Source organism: Gopherus evgoodei, chromosome 7 (genome assembly GCF_007399415.2).
Source record: "Gopherus evgoodei ecotype Sinaloan lineage chromosome 7, rGopEvg1_v1.p, whole genome shotgun sequence".
NCBI lineage: Eukaryota > Metazoa > Chordata > Testudines > Testudinidae > Gopherus > Gopherus evgoodei.
The window spans coordinates 128,537,085-128,558,522 of NC_044328.1; the positions used below are offsets into that span (position 1 = coordinate 128,537,085).

At 42.7% G+C, this 21,438-nt stretch overlaps 1 protein-coding gene across 10 annotated transcripts in view; it reads left to right on the plus strand.

The window, feature by feature from the left end:
• FHIT (fragile histidine triad diadenosine triphosphatase) overlaps positions 1-21,438 on the plus strand; it is a 1,100,662-nt gene that overhangs the window by 1,060,113 nt on the left and 19,111 nt on the right. For all 10 annotated transcript variants that reach the window (XM_030569093.1, XM_030569095.1, XM_030569086.1 and 7 more), the window contains one exon: positions 15,762-15,871. In XM_030569093.1, coding sequence (XP_030424953.1) covers positions 15,762-15,863 — 102 coding nt within the window. In that variant the 3' untranslated portion in view covers positions 15,864-15,871. The remainder of the gene's footprint in view (positions 1-15,761; positions 15,872-21,438) is intronic.

Sequence of the window (21,438 nt, forward strand, 5' to 3'; positions counted from 1 at the left end):
TAGAGGTGTTTGAAACAGAATGAGTTAGCCAGGAGGATAATGAGCAGCTCAGTTTCCTTTAATCCCTGTTTAAAAAGTATCCAAACACAATGCCCAATCTCCCCTAGACATGAACTGTACTGTAGATAACACACTGCCAAGTGTTTGGCAGGCTTGGCTTTGCCCCTGTGGACATTATGTTAAGTATCTCCCTTCCATTGTGTTCTGTTTCCCGGAATTTCATCTCACTTTCAGCCAAACTGGAATTCTGTCAAGATCTGGGATATGAAATGATCCTCAGGATGCAAGCTACGTATTTTACTGAACATCATAAATGAAAAGACTGCCATATATACAGCTCCATTCCTCATGTATTGTTTACGAGTCTTTAATACTTTCAAAACCAATTCTTTTAGGGCATTTTGGTTTAGTTCAGATAAGTGACTAGGTTTTCTGATCACATTCATATACATTATTGCTGTGAAACACATTTCTGAGAGTTAGAAACTTCAGCTGTAACCAGCTGAAGAAGACTCTACAGATGGCTACAGAACATCCTAGAGGTCCTGATTGAGTAAAGTACATAAACATGTGCTAAAGTCTATGTATGTGCTTAAAGTTAAGTATGTGTGTAACTGCTTTGCTGAATAGGAATGCAATTACTCATGTTTTCAGAGTTAAGCATGTGTTTAAGGCCAGTCTCCAAAGAATCAAAGAGAAGAAAATAAAAACTGTAATCATTACAGCAAAGAGTCAGTGCAAAAAGTAACTTCCCACAAACATTGCATTGATACGCAGTTTATTCCAGTGAAGTGGCAGAGCTAATATCAGAGTAGGTGAGATAGTGAAGACTTTGTTCTTTTCATAAAGATGTGCTGAAATAATGGGGAAAAGTCTCCAGTAGACAGTGGCAAACTGTAGTATTTTATGAAATGCTGATAATTTATTTTGGGCTCCTTAGCTGTTCACCCTGGTTCCTGAGAATCGAACACCAGCAAGAAGAAGATACCTGAAAACTGTATTTCTGTTAATGCTTTGGTATTACATCCCACTAAAAGTCCTGTTGTAAATGAAATAGAATCCTATACAAACCCAGCAGATTGGGAATTTACAGGATGCCAATATTTCTTCTGATATATAGAATTATAGAGTTAGAAGGGACCACAAAGGTTATCTAGTCCAGTGGGTCTCAATCGGGGTAGGTACACGTACCCCTGGGGATACGCAGAGGTCTTCCAGAAGGTACATCAGCTCATCTGGATATTTGCCTAGTTTTGCAATGGACTGCATAAAAAGCACTAATGAAGTCAGTACAAACTAAAATTTCATACAGACAATGACTTGTTTATACTGCTTTTTATATTATCTGCTGAAACGTAAGTACAATATTTATTAAGGGTGTCAAACAATTAAAAAAATTAATTGCAATTAATCACAAGATTAAAATAAATCATGATTGATTGCAGTTTTAATCGCATTGTTAAACAATAATAGAATACCATTTATTTAAATATTTTTGGATGTTTTCTACATTTTCAAATATATTGATTTCAATTACAACACAGAATACAAAGTGTACAATACTCACTTTATATTATTTTTTATTACAAATATTTGCACTGTAAAAAAGATTTTAAAAATATTTTTCAGTTCACCTCACACAAGTACTGTAGTGCAATCTCTTTGTCATGAAAGTGCAACTTACAAATGTAGAATTATTATTTTTTTACATAACTGGACTCAAAAATAAAACAATGTAAAACTTTAGAGCCCAGAAGTCCACATTTGTAAGTTGTAAATTGCACTTTTACAATAAAGAGATTGCACTACAGTATTTGTATGAGGTGAACTGAAAAATACTTTTTCTTTTGTTTATCTTTTTTATAGTGGAAATATTTGTAATAAAATAATAATAATATAAAGTCAGCACTGTACACTTTGTATTCTGTGTTGTAATTGAAATCAATATATTTGAAAATGTAGAAAAACATCCAAATATTTATAATACATTTAAATTGGTATTCTATTAGTTTAACAGTGCAATTAAAACTGAGATTAATCACAATTTTTTTTTAATTGAGTTAATTTGTTTTGAGTTAATCGCTTGAGTTAACTGCAATTAATTGACAGCCCTAATATTTATATTCAAATTGATTTATAATAATATGGTAAAAATGAGAAAGTAAGCAATTTTTCAGTAATGTGATTCAGTAATTTTTCAGTGAGGTGAAACTTGGGGTACACAAGACAATCAGACTCCTCAAAGGGGTACAATCGTCTGGAATGGTTGAGAGACACTGATCTAGTCTAACCCCCTGCCAAGATGCAAGATTTGTTGTGTCTAAACCATCCAAGACAGATGGCTCTCCAGCATCCTTTTGAAACCCTCCAGTGAAGGAGTTTCCATGACCTCCCTAAGCGTCTGTTCCATTGTCCTACTGGTCTGATTAGGAAAGTTCTTCCTGAGATCTGCTGGGCTGCAGTTTGAACCCATTGCCTCTTATCCTGCCCTCTGTGGCAAGAGAGAGAAACTTTTCTCCAACTTTTTTATGATAGCCTTTCAAGGATTTGAAGATAACTATTGTGTCTCCCCCCTTAATCTCTTTTCCCAACTAAACATGCCCAGTTCCTTCAGCCTTTGCACACATGGCTTGCATACATTGTTAGTGAAGGGGATTAAATTCCTATTGAGTCCTGTCAGGTAAATCCCCAGACCGGCCCAGAGGAGGGACTGAACTACAGAGATCACAGGCCAGGGGTGTGAGTGCAAATGTGGCACCAGTGCTTAATTTGTGCCAGGACTGAGCCCCGGCCCCTCTGGGCCTGGCAATTCCTAGCCCCAGCCCCTCCAGACCTGGCAGCTCAGAGCCTCGGTCACCTCCGGGCCTGATGGTTCAGAGCCCCGGCACCTCCGGGCCTGGCGGTTCAGAGCTCTGGCACCTCTGGGCCTGGCAGGTCAGAGCCTCAGGCACCTCCGGGCCTGGCGGTTCAGAGCTCCGGCACCTCCGGGCCCGGCAGTTCAGAGCCCCGGCACCTCCGGGCCTGGCAGGTCCGAGCCTCGGGCACCTCTGGGCCTGGTGGTTCAGAGCCCCAGCACCTCTGGGCCTGGCAGGTCAGAGCCCCGGCATCTCTGGGCCTGGCGGTTCAGAGCCCGACACCTCTGGGCATGGCGGTTCAGAGCCCAAGCACCTCTGGGCCTGGCAGGTCAGAGCCCCGGCATCTCTGGGCCTGGCAGTTCAGAGCCCGACACCTCTGGGCATGGCGGTTCAGAGCCCGACACCTCTGGGCCTGGCAGGTCAGAGCCCCGGCACCTCTGGGCCTGGCAGGTCAGAGCCCTGGCACCTCTGGGCCTGGCGGTTCAGAGCCTGACACCTCTGGGCCTGGCAGGTCAGAGCCCCGGCACCTCTGGGCTTGCTGCACCAGTTAAGAATATGAAAAAAATACTTGAGTCCCAGCACCTAATTGCTTGAGCCCTGGCACCTTTTTCATTATAAATTAAGCATTGTGTGGCACAAGTCACGTGTGTGTGTTTCCCTCTCCAGATCTTGCAGCAGTGGTGTGCAGGGCCAGTCCTCTTGCACTGTGTTAGAATAGAGCCACTTGTAGGCAGCTGTAACGTACCCAGGCTGCAAATGGCCCTCAGTGGACTGAAAACAGAGCCCAGGATGTGGTGGCGCTCAGCGTCCCAGCCATGTCCTGTTTTCCCTCTTATGCTGTCAGGCTTGGTGGGAAGGGAGATGTCGTAAGAGCTCCTTTATTGGTGCTACACCAGGGAAGGATCCACCATCGAGCCCCTCTGAGTCAGAGGCACAGCTTTTAGGGGCTGGTTGCCTACACAGCAGGGCACAAGGCAGCTGTAGTGTGCCAGTGAACTCCCTTCTCATTTGAGTACTGTCTACTATGGGGCACAAAAATGCTTTACAGTCCGTTGATGTAGAAATGGAACTTTTAACACACACACACCCCGGCATGTAAAAATCTGACTGTACAATATCCTTTTGCAGTTTATGCAGTTTGGGGCATTTGGTTGGAAGACACACACACTGGAATCCCAAGGCGTGTTTATGCTAGCACAGCCAGTTGAGTAGTAAGTAATATCTGATCCAAGTTGTGGGACTGGCAAAGGCTCAGATCTTTCTTTGGCTACCGGCTTGACAATATGATATTATAATATATAATTGGCTAAGCAATAGAGTTATGTTATAGTACAGTAGTTTGACATAATTAGTTTCCAGTGCTCTGATTTTTCTTGTATTTAAATACTTTGGTAGTTATAAATCCTTAAGCATCAACACTACATATTCATTGAGAAGAGGAACATTGCTAATTAATAGAAAAGCTGTTTTCAGCACTTTTAGCTAGAAAGCGACAGTAAAGACTTCTGCTTTTCTTCCAGGGGCGTTGCATTAGTTTAAGACACCTTAATGTAGTCAACACTCAAAGCCGCCTCCAGACCTAGACCCAGGATCACAATAGCCTGCTGTAAGGGGCAAGACACAGAAGTTCTGCAATGTGAATGTATTATAAAACAATACTGTGCTCCCCTTAAGGCTAGCAGTAGTAAAAACATAAACCATTCTGCTGCACTAACAACTTTAATAAAATAACATAAAGCACAGCTGTCAGGTTTGCCAGCATCCTCACATGGGGAGACATGAGTGAGAAAATGAACCCTTTTCACAAATAGAAATATTCAAAAAGCTTCACTGTTTACAAGTAATCAGAACTGACGGTCAGAGGTTATTGGTGGAAGAGCATTTTCTGCTTGAGGTGAAAAAAGAGGATAATTTATCAGGAAACCCAAGAAGTCAGACATCAGAAATGATCTGATTGAGGAAGGGCATTACCTTAGAAATAGTGCACTTATTTGTTCTGCAAGGCAAGGAGATGTAGTAAGTTGGTAAACAAGAGCCTTAGTCCTCTAAGAATGTTGAACAGACACACTGTGTAATTTCCCCAGCAACTGTGATTTGAGAATTGTGCAATATGTGCTTCAGTGCTGGCCCAGAATTACAAAAAGAGTTTATAATGTAATAGAGTTGGCTACAATCAATGTCCGGTTTCTTTTTGCATTCTGTTCCCGCCTTTGGGAGGATATAACTCAGCCATGCTAATTTGTTCTCTTATCTATTTTATTATGTTTTCCTTTCTGAGCCATTCCATTAAATGCTAAGCATGCCAAAACCTGATCTTTTCTCTGCGTTCACATAGCTTTGGGTTACTGAATGTTACAGCTGGACAGTTCTCTATCTGGAGTGGTGCCTTTGTTACCTTTCTCTTATGGAAATAGATGAATTATTGATACTTCCAAAAGATACACTACAATACAAAGAAGCCTTCAGAGGACAGCATGTCACTGCATAATGCAACATCTGTGCATTGTGCTACACTTCCCTTCACAGCTTTCTGCAATCCCTTGCCACTAGCTGTCCAGGACTTGTCCTACAGAGGTAATTATTATTAGTATGTCTCAAGTTACTACTTCCTGCGCCAAATGCTGGTTGGAACTCTGTTCTGAAGAGAACACTTAGTTCTACTTGGAGCATGAAGGCTGAATCATCCAAGATATCACAGAGGAAATGTTATTTTTTTATTGGTATTTGTGAACTCTGATCCTAGCAGGTTAACCCTGGATGCCTCAATGGGTATTTCTAGCTACTTGGTGGTTTTATAGCTCCCTGCTCTTTCTCTTTCCCACGCTAAAGGGGATATATATTTCTACTCTCCACTTGCTCAGCTCATCAAGTGCCAAGTTGCTAGGATTAAAATTCCCTCAGTGACGTGAAGACTCTGTTCCTCCCCAGGACCCTCACCTCACAAAGCATCTGTGAAGAACTTTTCCTTTGTTACACTGAGTCCAGCCAATCATAATGTTGACTCACACAGAGCTCTGCTTTCCCTGGCCCTGTGAGCAGCCCTGCTCATCCCAATTCAGAATGCTACTGCAAGATCATTCTCTGAGCCCATCACTTTGATTGCCGAATCCCTGTTCTGGCAGTAGAGAATATTGCATCAGACACAAGCTGCACTTTCAAGGCCCTTCACAGTCAATCCCCTCCACACCTATCACCTCTCATTCAGTATCAAACTGTTGATGCTCACCTCCCAGTGGCACATGGGGCCAGCCTCCATCACCTGCTTGTTAAATTTTCAAACAGGCATCATTATGCTTTCTCCCAGACTGCCCCTCGTGCTTGGGAGGAGCTCTCCACAAACATCTGCTGTTTTTCCAGCGCCAAGCACCTCAACCATGACTATTGCTCCTAGGCACTAGGATACTATAACTAATAATAATAATATTGTGCTCTTGCAAAATGTACGTGTTTCATCTTGGTCCCTGAAAGATACTGGACAGACACTTATCAGATATCAGAGGGGTAGCCGTGTTAGTCTGGAGACACTGTATTTAATTTACTTAGCAATGGTAAGTTAAAGATTGTATAACATGGGTATCAGTGTTCTGCATAGCCAGGGAGGCTGAGCGGTAAATGATGTTCCTTTTCAGTATACATTGACTACCCCTCACTTGAAACGGGCAATTTTCCAACATAATTAGAAACTCAGAAATTTGGTTTCAGTACAGAATTTGGAACCCAAAATCTTTAATTGGATTTAATGTTGCCCTGAATGCTTTTCTCTAAACCCACTAACTATACAAACTTATTTCTAGATAAAAAAATACATTCTTTTTGGCTGCAGCACCTTAACATTAAGCAACGTGTAAATATTACCCTCATAACTTAGGGAAGGGAACTAAGGTATAAGGGGAACCGTTGTAAGAATCAATCATTCTCCATGTTTAATCAGAAACATTCATAGAAGTCCAGTTAAAGCTACTGTCAGAGAACATCATTTCAGATAGATAAAGTGAGATGACTCCAGATAAAATATTCCCCCCACCCCCACAAAGCATTGCAGAAATAGAATCCCCTTATATAAAATCTCAGGCTTCAATGTGTCCTATATTTGAATATCACTATGCGAGTAAAGACTTTAGCTCAAATTCTCCAACTTTATTCAGTCTTGAGCAGAAGAAAACACTAGCCTCTCACAGCAGCTATTTTCACTTTTACCTCTGAGCAGAGCCTGGGAGCAAGGGAGGGTGGAAAGCTTTGCTTTTATTGCATGACATATGTTTATTAGAATGAGCCTAGATGCACCATGGGGATTTGCATTTGTATCTAAATATGAATACTCTTCAAAATGTGTCTTCACAACAGAGTCTCTCTAGGAAGTGTGTACTGGCTGTTAAGCTAGATTCATACTTGAACTCAAAATCAATCTCATTTAAGCTGAAATGTGTATTTTTTCCTGGCCTGAAAATTAGTCTTTCAAGACAGCAGAGTCCCCTGAAAACTTCTAATAATCCACAACTTTGGCGGGTGCTCTCTCTCGTCAAGATCTTATGCCCCCTTGAACACAAAAAGTAACTTCACGACTGTGAGGTGCATTGTAGTTTCTATGTGGTCAACTCTCAGAGTCTGGCTGCTGTGAGAATGTAGGCTTTGGATGTAGCATGCTGATGAAACCGCATAAGGAATGTGGCTACCAGAAACTTGGCATCCAGATCCCCTTGGCATCTTTGAACATCTCTGTCTTTGGCCATCCTTACGATGGTGTAAATAACTAAGAGGCTTTGTCATCATAATGCCTTTCCAAGCTCAGAAATTACTGTCACTGTAACCCAAGACTGTAACCCAAATCAGATCTCAGGGACACTGTGCTGCTGGTTATGGCTATTTTGTATTAGAGTGCTGTTGAATGTTAGAGTCAGAATTAAATAATGAGTGAAATGGATCATGTGCAAGTTGAACAGTGGATGAAGTCAGCGGTGGACAAACAGGTCAATCAATGGTTTATTGGCCCCTGCCTGTTGCAGCTGAAGAAAGGAAGGCATGGTTTTACTCTCTCTCTCTAGCGATCTCTATATTTGTACCTATTAGTGCAGCCCAACATGGCAGCACGGGGAAAAGGCTCCCAGGAGCCGGTGGAAGTTATGGCAGCCTCCCAAGGTTGCCCTGTGAGCGATAGTAATGCCTGGAACAGCTTGCCGAATCTGTACTGGAAGCCAAGACATTTGAGTCAGTTGCGTTAGAGGGCAAAGGCTGAGAATCCATTGCTACCGTGTTATAGCCATTTTAACCTTCCATCAGAGATTGATTTGTTTTAAAGGTTACCAGTTGTGCAGCTAAATAAAACCCCTCTCTTCTGTCAACTTTGAGAAACCATTTTGGACTCTGATTTCCATTTGGAAAACACAGTGTTTTTAGCAAACAAGAAAAAAGCCATTTTCAGTGTTTGTGGATTCCCAGTATATATAGGGTACGTGATTGAGTTATAGGAATAAAAAACGCTGTTAAAATGTACTTCAGTTTATTCTGCAACCCAAATTAAATCTGTCCTGATGAACCGGAATCTGAATCCACCCTTAAATCTTGATTAAATAATAGCATCCTGAAAAGAGAGAGCAGAGGCCAAACAATTTACTTTAACACTGTCTCTTGCTATTTAAACAAAAGCAAAAAGAAAAACAATTTGTTTGGGAGGGAGACAGGTCTCATGGTACCCATGAGGAAGATGGCTGCCTAGTCCCAGACCACCTCACTCTCCAAGTATCAATTCACCTGTAATTACTTTTCTAGAAAATTGGCAATAGTTTCTGTCATAAGAGATTAATTAATCCCCTGGAAAAATGTCAAACTGTTGACTATGGATTCCAATCAAAAACTGAGAAGCAACAAGAGACTTAAGCCCGAATCACCTCAAACAATGGGGAGAACACAAGGCTACAGCAGAGCCTAGCTCAGGATATTGTGGCACTGAAAAAATTCCTCACAGCCCAACTGGATTCAATCTCAACAGCTATACATGGCCTCTCTTAAGAGGTATGTGATGTAAAATCCTAAATGGCTCATTTGGAAAATGAGCTACAAGACACTGCCATTGAAACCAGTGAAATTAAAAAAGGAATTGCCTCCTTAAAGCTTAGGCAGGACACAGTGGAAGAAAAACAGGATCACTTCGAAAACAGATCTCAAAGAAACAGCCTTCGCCTCTTGGGCATTGCTGATGGTCTCAAGGAGAAAAGAACTATCAGCTTTCTTGAGAAGCTGCTCCCTGACATATTTAAACTGGACTCCCAGCTGTCCCCATCAGCTATTGAAAGGGCTCAGCGAATGCCTGGTACTAGAGGGCAGGAATCTGACAAGCCCAGGCCACCATCTGCTGAAGTTCAATAATGAAGTCATGTTACTGAATGCTGCCAGAAAAGCTGAAACCCTTACGTACAAAGGCCACAAAATTTCTCTTTTTCGTGACTTCTCCGCTGAGCTTAACAACAAGAGGGCTGAGTTCAATGGCATAAAGCAAATCCTCAGGGGGACCAATGTCAGATACCGTAGCAAGTACCCATCCACCTTCACTCTGGACTTAGCAGGCTCCACAAGATTCTGCAAAACCCCTTGCAAAGCGTGGCAGACGCTTCAAAGACTTTGGTGCAAAATTCTGTTTCACGGCTGATTCAGTCATCTCTAACTTCATGCAAGAAAATAAGCACTCAGTTACTTCAGATACCATCCTTTGGGAAGCTCTGAAAGCTACTGTAAGAGGTGAATGGCACAATAAATATGAATTTCAGCAGGACCCCTGGGATAGATGGCTTTGCCAAACATTTTGTAATCAGCTATCTTCTCTCCTTTTCAGGGTCCTCACTGAAACATCCCAAACAGGAGCCATGGCTTGTGACATAAGAACTGCTTTGATTACTTTAATATTTAAGAGCAACAAAGATGGTCGCAACTGTGCTGACTTCAGCCCCATTATCTTTATTGAACACAGATTGAAAAATAATTGCAAAAATGTTAGCGATGTGACGGGACGTCATCCTTCCATCAAGTATACGCACAGATCAGGCCGGTTTCATTAAAAGAAGATGGGCTGCTGATAATATGAGAAAAATTTCTCACTTGATCCAGCAAGCTCAGATGTCAGATATTCCCTCCATAGCTCTTAACTCTAGATGCAGAGAAGGCCTTTGTTAGGGCTGAATGGCCTTTTCTAATGGCTGTCCTAAGAGCATTTGGATTAGGACCAAATGTTCCTAAATTGAGTCAGTGTATTATACAACTCTCTCCTCACTTTGCTATCAACTAGTGGGACTATTTCTCCTACATTTCCAGAAGAAAGAGGGAAGCAACAGAGTTTTCCCTTCTCCCCTCCTTTTTAATCTGTCTCTTGAACCCCTGGCAATGTATGTCAGCACTCAGTCATGGAAGGTGTGATTGTAAACAGGAAAGAATACAAAATCAGTTTATATGCTGATGACATTTTTGTACTATTGAGGAATCCATCCTCCTCAGTCCCATCATTACTGAATGTAGCTGACATTTTTTGAGAGATCTCTGGTTTTCGCATTAACTGAAATAAATCACAAGCAATGGATATATCCAAATGTCCAGGTCCTTCTCAGTTTCAGCATTTTCCATTGCAAATAAGCAACAAAATAACTTATTTGGGTGGAAAGATTTGTCCTGATCTTCCCAAAATTGTTTCTATACATATGGACTGTATAGGAAAAGAAAATCCCAAGGATGTAGAGAGGTGGTGTCTCCTCCCTCTATCTTGATTGGGGAGAATAGAAATAGCCAAAAGGAATATCTGCCCAAGAATGACTTGTATCATTAGCCTATTGCCTTTCAAGGTCTGTCCTTTGCTCTTTTTTCAAATGAATAGGCTTATTATGCAATTTATATGGGATAAAAAACAACCACACTTGTCATGCAAGACCCTTAAAAAATTCTGGGCGACTGGAGGTATAGGGTTGTCTGATTTGTATCTGTATTATCTAGCATTTCAATGTGTCCTGTTGTCAGGTGGTCCACTCCAGTTGCTCTATATGCACACCAGCTGGGTTTGAGGTAGGAAAAAGCTAAGCCAGGCCATTTAGTTTATATACCTTAAGAGGCTACCTATACCCGTAAGAAAAAATCCAATCTTTGCATCTACATGGGCCATCCTGCAATGCACTAAGACAGAGACAGCATCCGATCTTACTAATTCTCTTCTTGTACCTCTGTGGGATAACCCTGTCTCAGGATCAAGGCCAACTCCACATTTAAGGCAGTTTGGATAGAGAAAGGATGAATAACAATTAAAAATATAATGCAAGATGATAGACTGGCCTTCTTCAAACATGTGTGGACAAATGTCAGCTACTGCTGTCTCAAAGTTCCTTCTTTCAGTGGCTATGCCCAAGGATTCACAGCGGGTAAGGGGACAATTGGCCCATTCCAAAACTCTCAACTCTAGAAAAACATGTTAAAAATATGGAAACAAAAGTTACTTTGTAGGAATTACTTATAGGTGGCTTAGTGCTTTGCATTACCCTCTCTATCTCAGTCTCAGAGAATATGGGGAAAAGATCATGGCTTTACTGTCACAACAGAAACCTGGGAGGATATCTGGTGTAATGTGAAAGAGACTTCATGTTCTTTATTCTTGTGAGTCTTCCAGAACAAGGTATTAAACAGGTACTGCTGAACTCCAGAACATCGTTTAATGCTAGATTGGCAGCACACAGCGAATGCTGGAGACGCAAACAGCCACATGCCAACCTTTCACACATCCTCTACAGCTATCAAAAAGTGCATGTGTTCTGAAACACCGTATTGTGCTCTCAACAGCTTTGTCACTATCTCTCCTTCTCCAAGCTTGTGTATTTTAGAAGTGCTGGATGAGTCGGTGTTAGAAATGGATTGCAGTAACTATTTTAGTGGCCAAAAGAGAGATTTTGTGAAAATGGAAATCTGCAATTCCTCCCTCATACACAGACTGGCTTAGTGAGCAATCTATTACTGCATTAATGGAAAAAAGGACTCTGTCTAATAGAAATGTTGGGGAAAAATATGAGGCTGTCTGGTCGCACATGAAACTTTTGCATACTTCTTCAGTTTAGTATATAGTTGTCCCCAGTGCTCATAGGTTGTGTTCTCACTTATTTATCACTTTAATAATTGATACCCTGACGGTGTCCAGATGTTCTGATTTGAGAGGGACAGTCCAGATTTGGGGGGCTTTTTCTTATATACGCACCTATTGCCTCCTACCCCCATCCTGATTTTTTACACTTGCTAGTTGGTCACCTTAGATACCCTGCATGACCACTAAAGGTTCAGGTTTGTTGGTTTGTTCTTTGTTTTGTTTTTTTTCCTTTTCCAAGTAATGAAGGTTGAATTTTGTTATTTATATGCTATTTTTATCTTCAGCGAGTGTTTATATAGAATTTGTTTCATTATGTGTTTGTATTTTATAGAAAACAATAAAAATAAGAATTTGATAAAGGAAACAGACATGGCCCTCGCTACGTATATCCTGTGGCTCTCGTTGCTTTCCCTGAGCCACCCGGGATGCCCCCTCAATGCCCCATTCATCTGCTTCTCAGCAAAACATCTTTGAGCTGCCTTCTGAGCCACCGCCATCTTTGTGTAACCCTTTCCTGAGCTGGCCCACTAAGCCACGGCCTTCTCCTCACTGGTGACTCTCCAGCCTCTTCTCAAAGCCTACTGGAACTGAGCCAGTTCCAACTCTTAGCTCTGCTGTGCCGTACAGCATCCTGTGCTGAGTATTCACATGATCCTCTCAGTGTTAACCTTCTCTTTGTCACAGTGACCCTCGGCCTGCCTGTCTCCAACGCTAGAGCTGGTCTGAACATTTTCAATTACATTTCATTTTGCCAAAATGTATTGTTTTGTCAGGGCCAAAACATTTCATGGTACTGGCTTCAGCGACATTTTCCGAGCCCCTCTTGTACCCTACAGCCAGGTGTCCAGGGCACCAGTGTGGGATGTGGGGGATCCAGGTTCAAGTCCTTGGACTGTCTGATTCAGTGCTTTTCCATCCCAGGTCACTCTGAATCAGGCAGCGCAGTGGCCCAAACCAGGCTCTCCCACACCCCATGCTGGTGCCCTCCTCACCAGGACACACACTCGGGTTTCAATCCCCAAATGGACGTTTCGACACAAGGCTGTTTTCACGACCGTGTCTGAAGGAGTTTGGTTTCATTCCAGTGCAGAACGAAAACAGATTTCGAAACCTCCGAAGTTGCCACGAAAGGGAGTTGTTGTCCTCTGGTCAGCTCTTGCCAACCCCTGCGTGCTGGCTTGTGACCTTGCCCTGTGTCACAGCTGCCAGGAGCTTGTAGCTCCTTGAGGGAGGGAAGAGGACTCTTGTGAGGTGCCTCACACACATTTCACCGCTTTGCCTTATAATCAAATTACTTGGACGGAATACATCGGAACTATGCCACTATTTTTGCTGGGGCAGGGTTTCACTCGTGGTGTGTAGTGAGGACGAGGAAGAACATGTGTCCCAACTGCTGGTGGTTTCTGATTTTCTCTCTGGCTCCCACGCCTCCGTGCCACATTTCCAGTTTACTGCTTGGCTGCTTTCAACTCATGTCCATCCACCAGCTGCAGGAGCCATGGGCCCTTTCTCCCCTCCTTGCCCCATCCCCCCTCCAGCTGCTAATGGGTAGGCAGGTCCCAGAGGAAGGTTTCTGGTGCAGACTTTTTTCACAGTTCCTTCTCCTAACCCCACCTGGTTCAGTGTCTCACTGGGCAGCTGGAAGTGCAGAAGGGTAGCCAGGAGGCAGACAGTGCCCTGAGTGGCTGGGAGACAGTGGTGGTAATGGAAGAATCAAGATCCTCTCTCCCTCTTAGGTAACAGTGGATTCAGGGGAGTAAGAGAAAGGGGCAACTGCTCAGGGCCTGGGAGAGGGCACTGATAAGGGGAAAGTCTGCTCAGGTCCTGGAGGTGACAGCAGGAGAGAAGTGGCTCAGGACCACAACAGTGGGCCAGGGCAGAGAGAGGAAGATGCTGCTCAGGACTTCTGGCAATGGGAGAAGGGGGGTCATCAGACAAAAGGGACCATGGAGGGGGACAGCCTGAGGTGTGTGAACGGGATACCAAGAAGAAATGAGCTTCTGCATAAGACATATTTGCACCATTAGTAGCTTTGGGGGCCTTAAGACTGATTGCAGGTGTTTCGTAAATTCTTTCTAGGCTACAGCTAATTAGCTTCCATGAAACACAGGAAACCAAGACTGTTACCCTAATAACCCCAGATACCTTCACATGCCACCATTTGAAGATGCAGTCTCATGATTATTGGCATTCATTTAAAGACGCTTAATGTCCAGGCTTCTCTTTGATGCAAGTCCTGGAGGCAGAAAGGGTCTAGGTTGACAACATAAGCAATGTACCTTCCCCTGTTTTTTATACCTTTTTTTCTAATCCTGCAAAATTGTTATGAGATGGATTTATAACGTACCTACAGCTCATATAAAAAATGAAAATTAGTCCTCTGCTAGTGGAACAGTAATACAGTTTAATTTGCCTACAGCTATTGTATCTGCCTTGATATGGAAGGTAATAGCAGAATATGAAATCTGTGTAGCAGAATGTAACACTGCCTAGGACTTTAGCTGGCAGAAGAATTCTGAGCAGGAGAAATATAGCACAAATAAAAGTATTTGTGGGTTGGATATATGCTAATAATCCTAGTTTATTGCTAAACACGCCATATATGGCAATGCAGTTTGCTTGGCAAATGTAACATTGTTTTCATCTCTGCTCTTAACTGCTTCATTTTCAGGAATAATGTTTGTTCATGAATAAAAGGTGCAAATTCATTATTTTCTGCAACTGGCTGTGACAACAACAAAAAAAAGTAGATATTGTAATGTTCTTCTTTGGAAGCACTGATGCGATGAATATTCTCTGCACCGCATTCTGTACCTAGACACATTAAAAATCTGCAATGCTTCGGAGCCAAAATAAGGATTTAATGTGAATGTTTTTGATTTGTCTTCTATCCTCAGTAATAATACTCTTTGTATGATCAGTGGCAGCTATTTTTGAGGCTACATATGTGTGAATAGACTGTGAAATGAGGTTTTACCACTAAGTCTGACTGTCTCTCCCCCAACAGAGAGTCCAGGACAGTATTTCAAATGGGCACATCAGCAATGACCGCACTTAGGAGTCACTGTGCAGTACACAGCACTTCATTGTGTGCCTATTTGCCAAGCCCTATGCAAAGGTTAAATAATTCACATGCGTATGATTATTCCCATTCAGATGGGCAACTGAAATACAGAGTGGTTAAAGGAAAAGACAAGGTTTTGTGCCTGGGAGAGGTTGTATGTATCCTGCTCTTGGCATGGGGAAGGTGGGGAAGAGAAAAAGTGCCTGTATTGAAAAGTGCCTGAATAAACCATTGGTCTTCTGCAGCACGTTGGCAGTTGGGTCTCTCTGTGCAGGAAGGTTTGGGGCTGGGGCCATGGCCATGCCTACCCGCATGGCGAAGCAAAAACCAGAGGGAAATTTAGCATAAAATTCCTATAAAATGTCATAGCGGTTGCCGCCAGCATAGCTCCTTCCAAAACACTCAACTGTCATCCCAATCCATCAATTACCCCCACATTCACAGTCACTGTTAATTATCCTGTTCCTGACCTGCCTCACTCCAGAGAATTGATTAATACCTGCTCTTCCCCTCCCACCCTGAGAATCGAGCAGTACTTCCCCTTCACCATACAGAATCCATCCGTGCTCACCCTCTACATCCACACCACTCTTTCTCTTGCCCCGAGTCCGTCGATACCATTCACGGCCTAGCTCAGAGTCCATCCGTACCACACACGCCCACTCCCATGGCGGTTCTGACAGGGGAAGAATTGGGAGACCATTAACTAACTCCACTCTTTGTTTTGTGTTTTCCTAAGCTGGAACGTCACGACAAAGGAGAAGAGGACTCCCCTGTCAAGTGGAGGTCTGAGGATGAAATGGCAGCCGAAGCAGCAAGCCTGAAGAAATATTTTCAGTAAAATCTGAGGTAAAAATTCCTAAGAGATGGTACAGATTTATTGATTTATGCAGCACCCAAAATGGGCATTGTAGGGTACGTCTACATTGCGAGAAAAGCACTAGGTCACAGAGCCTGGCTCAGCTGACGCAGAGCTTAGGCTGTGGGGCAATACAATGGCAGCACAACTTTTCAGACTTGGGCTGGAGTGCGGGGGAGGAGGCCTCATGAAGGGGGGGAGGGTCTCAGAGCCGAGACACCAACCTGAGCTTGAATGTCTACATTGACGTGTTTAGCCCCGCAAACCGAGTCAGCTGGCCTGGGCTTTGAGACTTGGTGTCACAGATTTTTTATTGCAGTGCAGCCAGACCTAGCAGGCACAGACCCTGCCCTAAGGCATTTACAATCAAGCTTACAGGGAGCAGAAAAATGATAAAAGCGGCAAGAGAGGGAAGGGAGCACAAGAGTCACAAAGGAAGGCCAGGCAGTTTCTTGGGATTGTTACATACGTAGCACTGTGGTTCTAAAAGAGTATGCTGCGTCCACTACGCTCCTCAAACTCATCAGCACCGGCTTGGAGAGATACTCAGCAAGCCATGCCCAGGAAGCAAGACCTAGCTCACTGAAACAGGCACAATTTGCTAACAGTTTCCACCCAGTGGTGTCTGGCAGACCCCAGCTTTCCTGATATTCACAATAGGAAATAGTCTCCGAATATGTGGGGTAACTTGATAAATGTTCACGTTTTAGAGAGAGACCACTCTGTGCATTTTATGCAAATATCTGTATAGTATATGCAAGGCCCAGTGCTAACCCTATTACAAGTGCTACTTTATGTTTGTAAGTCTTAACTCAGCAGTTCAGTTTCACGCTCAAAATAAACCTGCTGGGAAGTTGCACATTATGATAAATTTTCCATTGGCCCTAAAAGAAGAAATGGTTGTTTTTTTTTGGGGGGGGGGGATAAAAAGAGTGTGGCATGTGCTAACATTTGGTGCTGTCGAAATTGAGATATTTTCATCTGATACCTGGAGTCCCAGATGTGGGATCCTTCCAATAGAAATGAATTCGCCCCCTGGGACCCATCTGAGTTCTGCAAGGATGTACAGCTCTGTGATAGTGCCACAAGTTTTCTCTTCTCTTCCCCGTCGGTCGTTAGCATCGTCCAGCACACTCATTTCTCTGTTGTTTCTCACTGTTTCATATTTTGTGTCCTAGGGAGCAGGAAGCCTATAAATCTGTCTGCCTTGTGGCTGCGACTTGCTATTTGCAGCACAACTTGGGAAATCTTTGGCTTAAACTCCACAGGTCGCTCAGCTAATATGCGTGGCCATAATGAGTTTTGATTGTCAGGTTCTTAGCTACTGTGTCACTTGTTTTCAATTCCTCAGATCCTCTTCGCCGTGAACTTTTCCTGGCTCACCTCTCATTTATTCACAAGAGGAGGATGCAATTAGAAAATGTCCAACGTAGGCAGAAGGGAGGTATTCTGAGATGATGCACATTCAAGCACAATTGTGCAATAACAAGAGGTTCTGTTTAGAGAAGTAATTAACTTACTGCAGCAGTCATGCAGACTGGACTTTGCTGTACTTTATAACATGGAGATTGAAAAGACTGCTTGGACCCATTTATTTTCCAATGCAGGGCTCTTTCCCTGCTGTATATTTTGTAGGGCTTCTGGTCTAGTTATAAATGAAAGACTCGCTGGGATTTTCAAAGGAGTCTATGTGAATTTGGTGCCCAAATGCTATTGAAATTCAATGAAAGTTGGGTGCCTAACTAAGATTCCTTTGTGTACCAGTCAGATTAATAGATCCATAAATTTCAAGGCCAGAAGGGATCATTGTGATCATCTAGTCAGACCTCCTGTATAAGACAGGCTAGAGAACTTCCCCAAAATAATTCCTAGAGCAGAGCTTTTAGGAAAACATCCAATATTGATTTTAAAATGGTCAGTGATGGAGAATCCACCACAACCCTTGGAAAATTGTTCCAGAGGTTAATTAATCTCATCATTAAAAATGTACACCTTATTTCCAATCTAAATTTTCTAGCTTAAACTTCCAGCCATTGGATCATGTTAGACCTTTCTCTGTTAGACTGAAGAGTCCATTATTAAATATTTATTCCCCGTGTAGATACCTGTAACTATGATCAAGTTGCCCTTTAACTTTCTCTTTGTTAAGATACATAGATTGAGCTCCTTGAGTTAGTCACTATAAGGCAGGTTATCTAATCCTTTAATTCTCATGGCAATCCTCTCCAATTTATCAGCATCCTTCTTGAACTGGACACAGGATTCCAACAGTGGTTGCGCCAGTGCCAAACAGAGAGGTGTTTATGCATCCCAGGATCACGTTCACTCTTTTGGTAACAGAGTCACTTTGGGAGCTCATGTTCAGCTGGTTATCCACCATGACTTTCAAATCTTATTTAGAGTCACTGATTCCCAGGATAGAGTCCTCATCCTGAAAGTGTGGTCTACATTTTCTGTTCCTAGATGTATATATTTTACATTTAGCCGTATTAAAACACACATTGTTTGCTTGTGCCCAGTTTACCATCCAATCCAGATTGCTCTGTATCAGTGATCTCTCCTCTTCATTATTTACCACTCCCCCAATTTTTGTGTCATCTGCAAACTTTATCGGTGATTATTTTAGGTTTTCTTCCAGGTCATTGATAAAAATGTGAAATAGTGTAGGGCCATGAACCCATCCCTGTGGGACCCCACTGGAAATACACCCACTCAGTGATGATTTCCCCCTAGACTTCTAGACCTTAATTTCAGAGGAGACCAGCATGAGCACATACTCTGACCTCCTGCACATCGCAGGCCACAGAACCTCACCCACCTACTTCTGTAGTAGGCACCTCACCTCTGGGTGAGCTACTGAAGTCCTCAAATCTGGATTTAAAGTTTTAAAGTTATAGAGAATCCGCCATTTACTCTAATTCAAACCAGCAAGAGATCCATGCCCTATGCTGCAGAGGAAGGCACAAAACCCCCAGGGTCTCTGCCAATCTGATCCGGGGGCAAATGCTTTCTCAACCCCAAATATGGTGATCAGTTAGACCCTGAGCATGTAGGCAAGACCCAACAGGCAGATACCTGTTGTAACTCAAAGCCTCGCCAACCACAGTTTTAACTCAGAGCCTCTCCATCTAGTGTCCCATCTCTGGCCATTGGAGATACTTGGTAATAGTAGTCATGGAGGGGCCATATGCCATTGTAGGCAAGCTCATCATACCGCTCCATAAACTTAACAAGCTCAATCTTGAAACAAATTAGGTTTTTTTCCCCCTAGTCCACTGCTTTAGAGGCTGTTCCAAAACCTCCTTCCTCTAATGGTTAGACACCTTTGTCTAATTTCAAGCCTAAACTTACAGATGGCCAGTTTCTATCCATTTGTTCTTGTGCCAATATTGACCCTTAACTTAAATAACTCCTCTCCCTCCCTAGTGTTTATCTCTCTGATTTGTTAGGCTAAACAAGTCAAACTCCTTAAGTCTCCTCTTGTAAGGTTTTGAGACCTATCAGTTAGCCAATTTTTAATCCATTTAATGTGTACCATATTAATTTTATATAATTCTAGTTTTTTAATCAAAATGCCATGTGGTACCAAGTGAAGTGCCTTACAGAAGTGCATCAACACTGTTACCTTTATCAGCCTAACTTGTAATCTCCTAAAAAAATGTATCAAGTTAGTTTGACAGGATCTATTCTCCATAAAGTTATGTTGACTTGCATTAATTACATTACCTTCCTTTAATTCTTTTTTAATGAAGTCCCATATCAGCTGCTGTATTATCTTGCCTGGGATCAATGTCAGACTGATGTCTGATTACCTGATGCGAGATTATCTCTGTCATCCCATTTACTCTTTTTTAAATATGTGTAATATTAGCTTTCTTCCAGTCTTCTGGAATTGCCCCAGTACTCCAACGCTCATTGAAAATCAGCATTAACAGTCCAGGATGTTTTAGTACTGGCCACATGAGACCTCCAGCATGTGTCACTCAAACTAACGTTTCCCCTGATCACACAGTTCTTACTCCTATACATTATAAATAGGTGCATAAGAGGCAGTGGTCATCCTGTTCCCTAGTATCGCTAGACCCTACAGAAAGGTGCAGAAATGTAAAACCCTAAGCTAGATAGATAATAAGAGCCCAACACTGCAAGCAGATCCACTCGGCTGCCCTTCGACCCATGTGTAGAGCTCTATTAATGTAAATGAGTTTCTGCGAGGGAGCTGAATCAGCAGCTTAGGTCAGCCCATTCAGGTATTAGTGTCCGTTCTTTTCCTAGGCCTGACACCATTAAATTATTCATGAATGGTGTCCTCATCGCAAGAGGGTTTTGCCCAGTTCAAGGCCATGCTTTTTAGCCTATACAGATGCTCCGAGGATTGTGTAAACCCGACGTACGGAAATCCAGACTTATGGAAAAAGTTCTATAAGTTATTCTTTGTTTGTTTGTTTTTGTTGTTGTTTTTTTTTTGGTGTAATTATCAAAGATACGTTCCTGACTTACGCAAAACTCGACTTAGCAAGGGGTTCCAGAATGGAACACTTTGCATAAGTCGGGGAGCTTCTGTAATTCCAAACACCAAGGCATCACTGTCAAACTCTTCTCCCTCAGAGTGTTTTTTCTTCTGATGCTAAAATGCTCTGAACTTAATGTAAAGTGCACATCCTTGGAGCTTTTCCTCTGTTGCCCACTCCCTGGACCCTGCTTTCAGCAGCAGAAAGATTGAAAACTCCTGGCAAATTAACAAGGTCACAGAAATTTTCCTTCAGTGCTGTTTTTGTTTTTCACCTCAGCAGAGTCTTAGGAGTTATCCTGGCAAATCGAATTTTGACCCAATTTTGACTGAGATTTGAACATGGCCCATGGGATAGTCAAAAAACGCTGAATGTAGAAATTCTGGAAGCAAAGAGCAGTGGTGGTGTAGGCCTCCTTCTCTGTTGTTCTGGCTAAGTGCCCGGCTACGAGAAATGTCAGTTCATCAAGTTTGCTCATTTTGGCCACTCTGAGCTAATGCGCTTGGTTGATTTCAAAGGGACAGCTCAGGTGCTTAAAGCTAGGCGCCTGGTTAAGCATATTGCATAGCCCGGGCTCCCAAGGTTCAAATATTATATTTGACACTGTGCCTATGCAATAGTTTTGAATAATTGAAAATATTGAAACTATCTACCTAATTCACCCCCTTCTTCGGGGTTTCCACCTCATTTTCAGAGCTTTTGGATAATTACTTACTGCAGTGTAACTGCTACATTTTAAACTCGGCAAGTACCCTCTTCAGTCGAAGTCAAAGCGACGCTTGATTTTCACTAGAGAGTGGCTCATGTATCCATCGCAGGGTGCACCTCTTTCACCTGCCAGCCTATCCTGAGCCATTCTGCCCTGCAGGATCCAGCACTGCTCTGCTTTCCCCATGCAACACAGCCCCAGGAAGCAGGGATAGGAATTAGGCCTTTGCTCCTGAGCAGGTTGGGCTTTAAGCTCTCAGAGCTTCCCTAGCTACCCTCAGACTTAGCTCGGCCTTTTGCCATTGCATCACCTGTAATGGCAGCTGTGTTAGGCATAA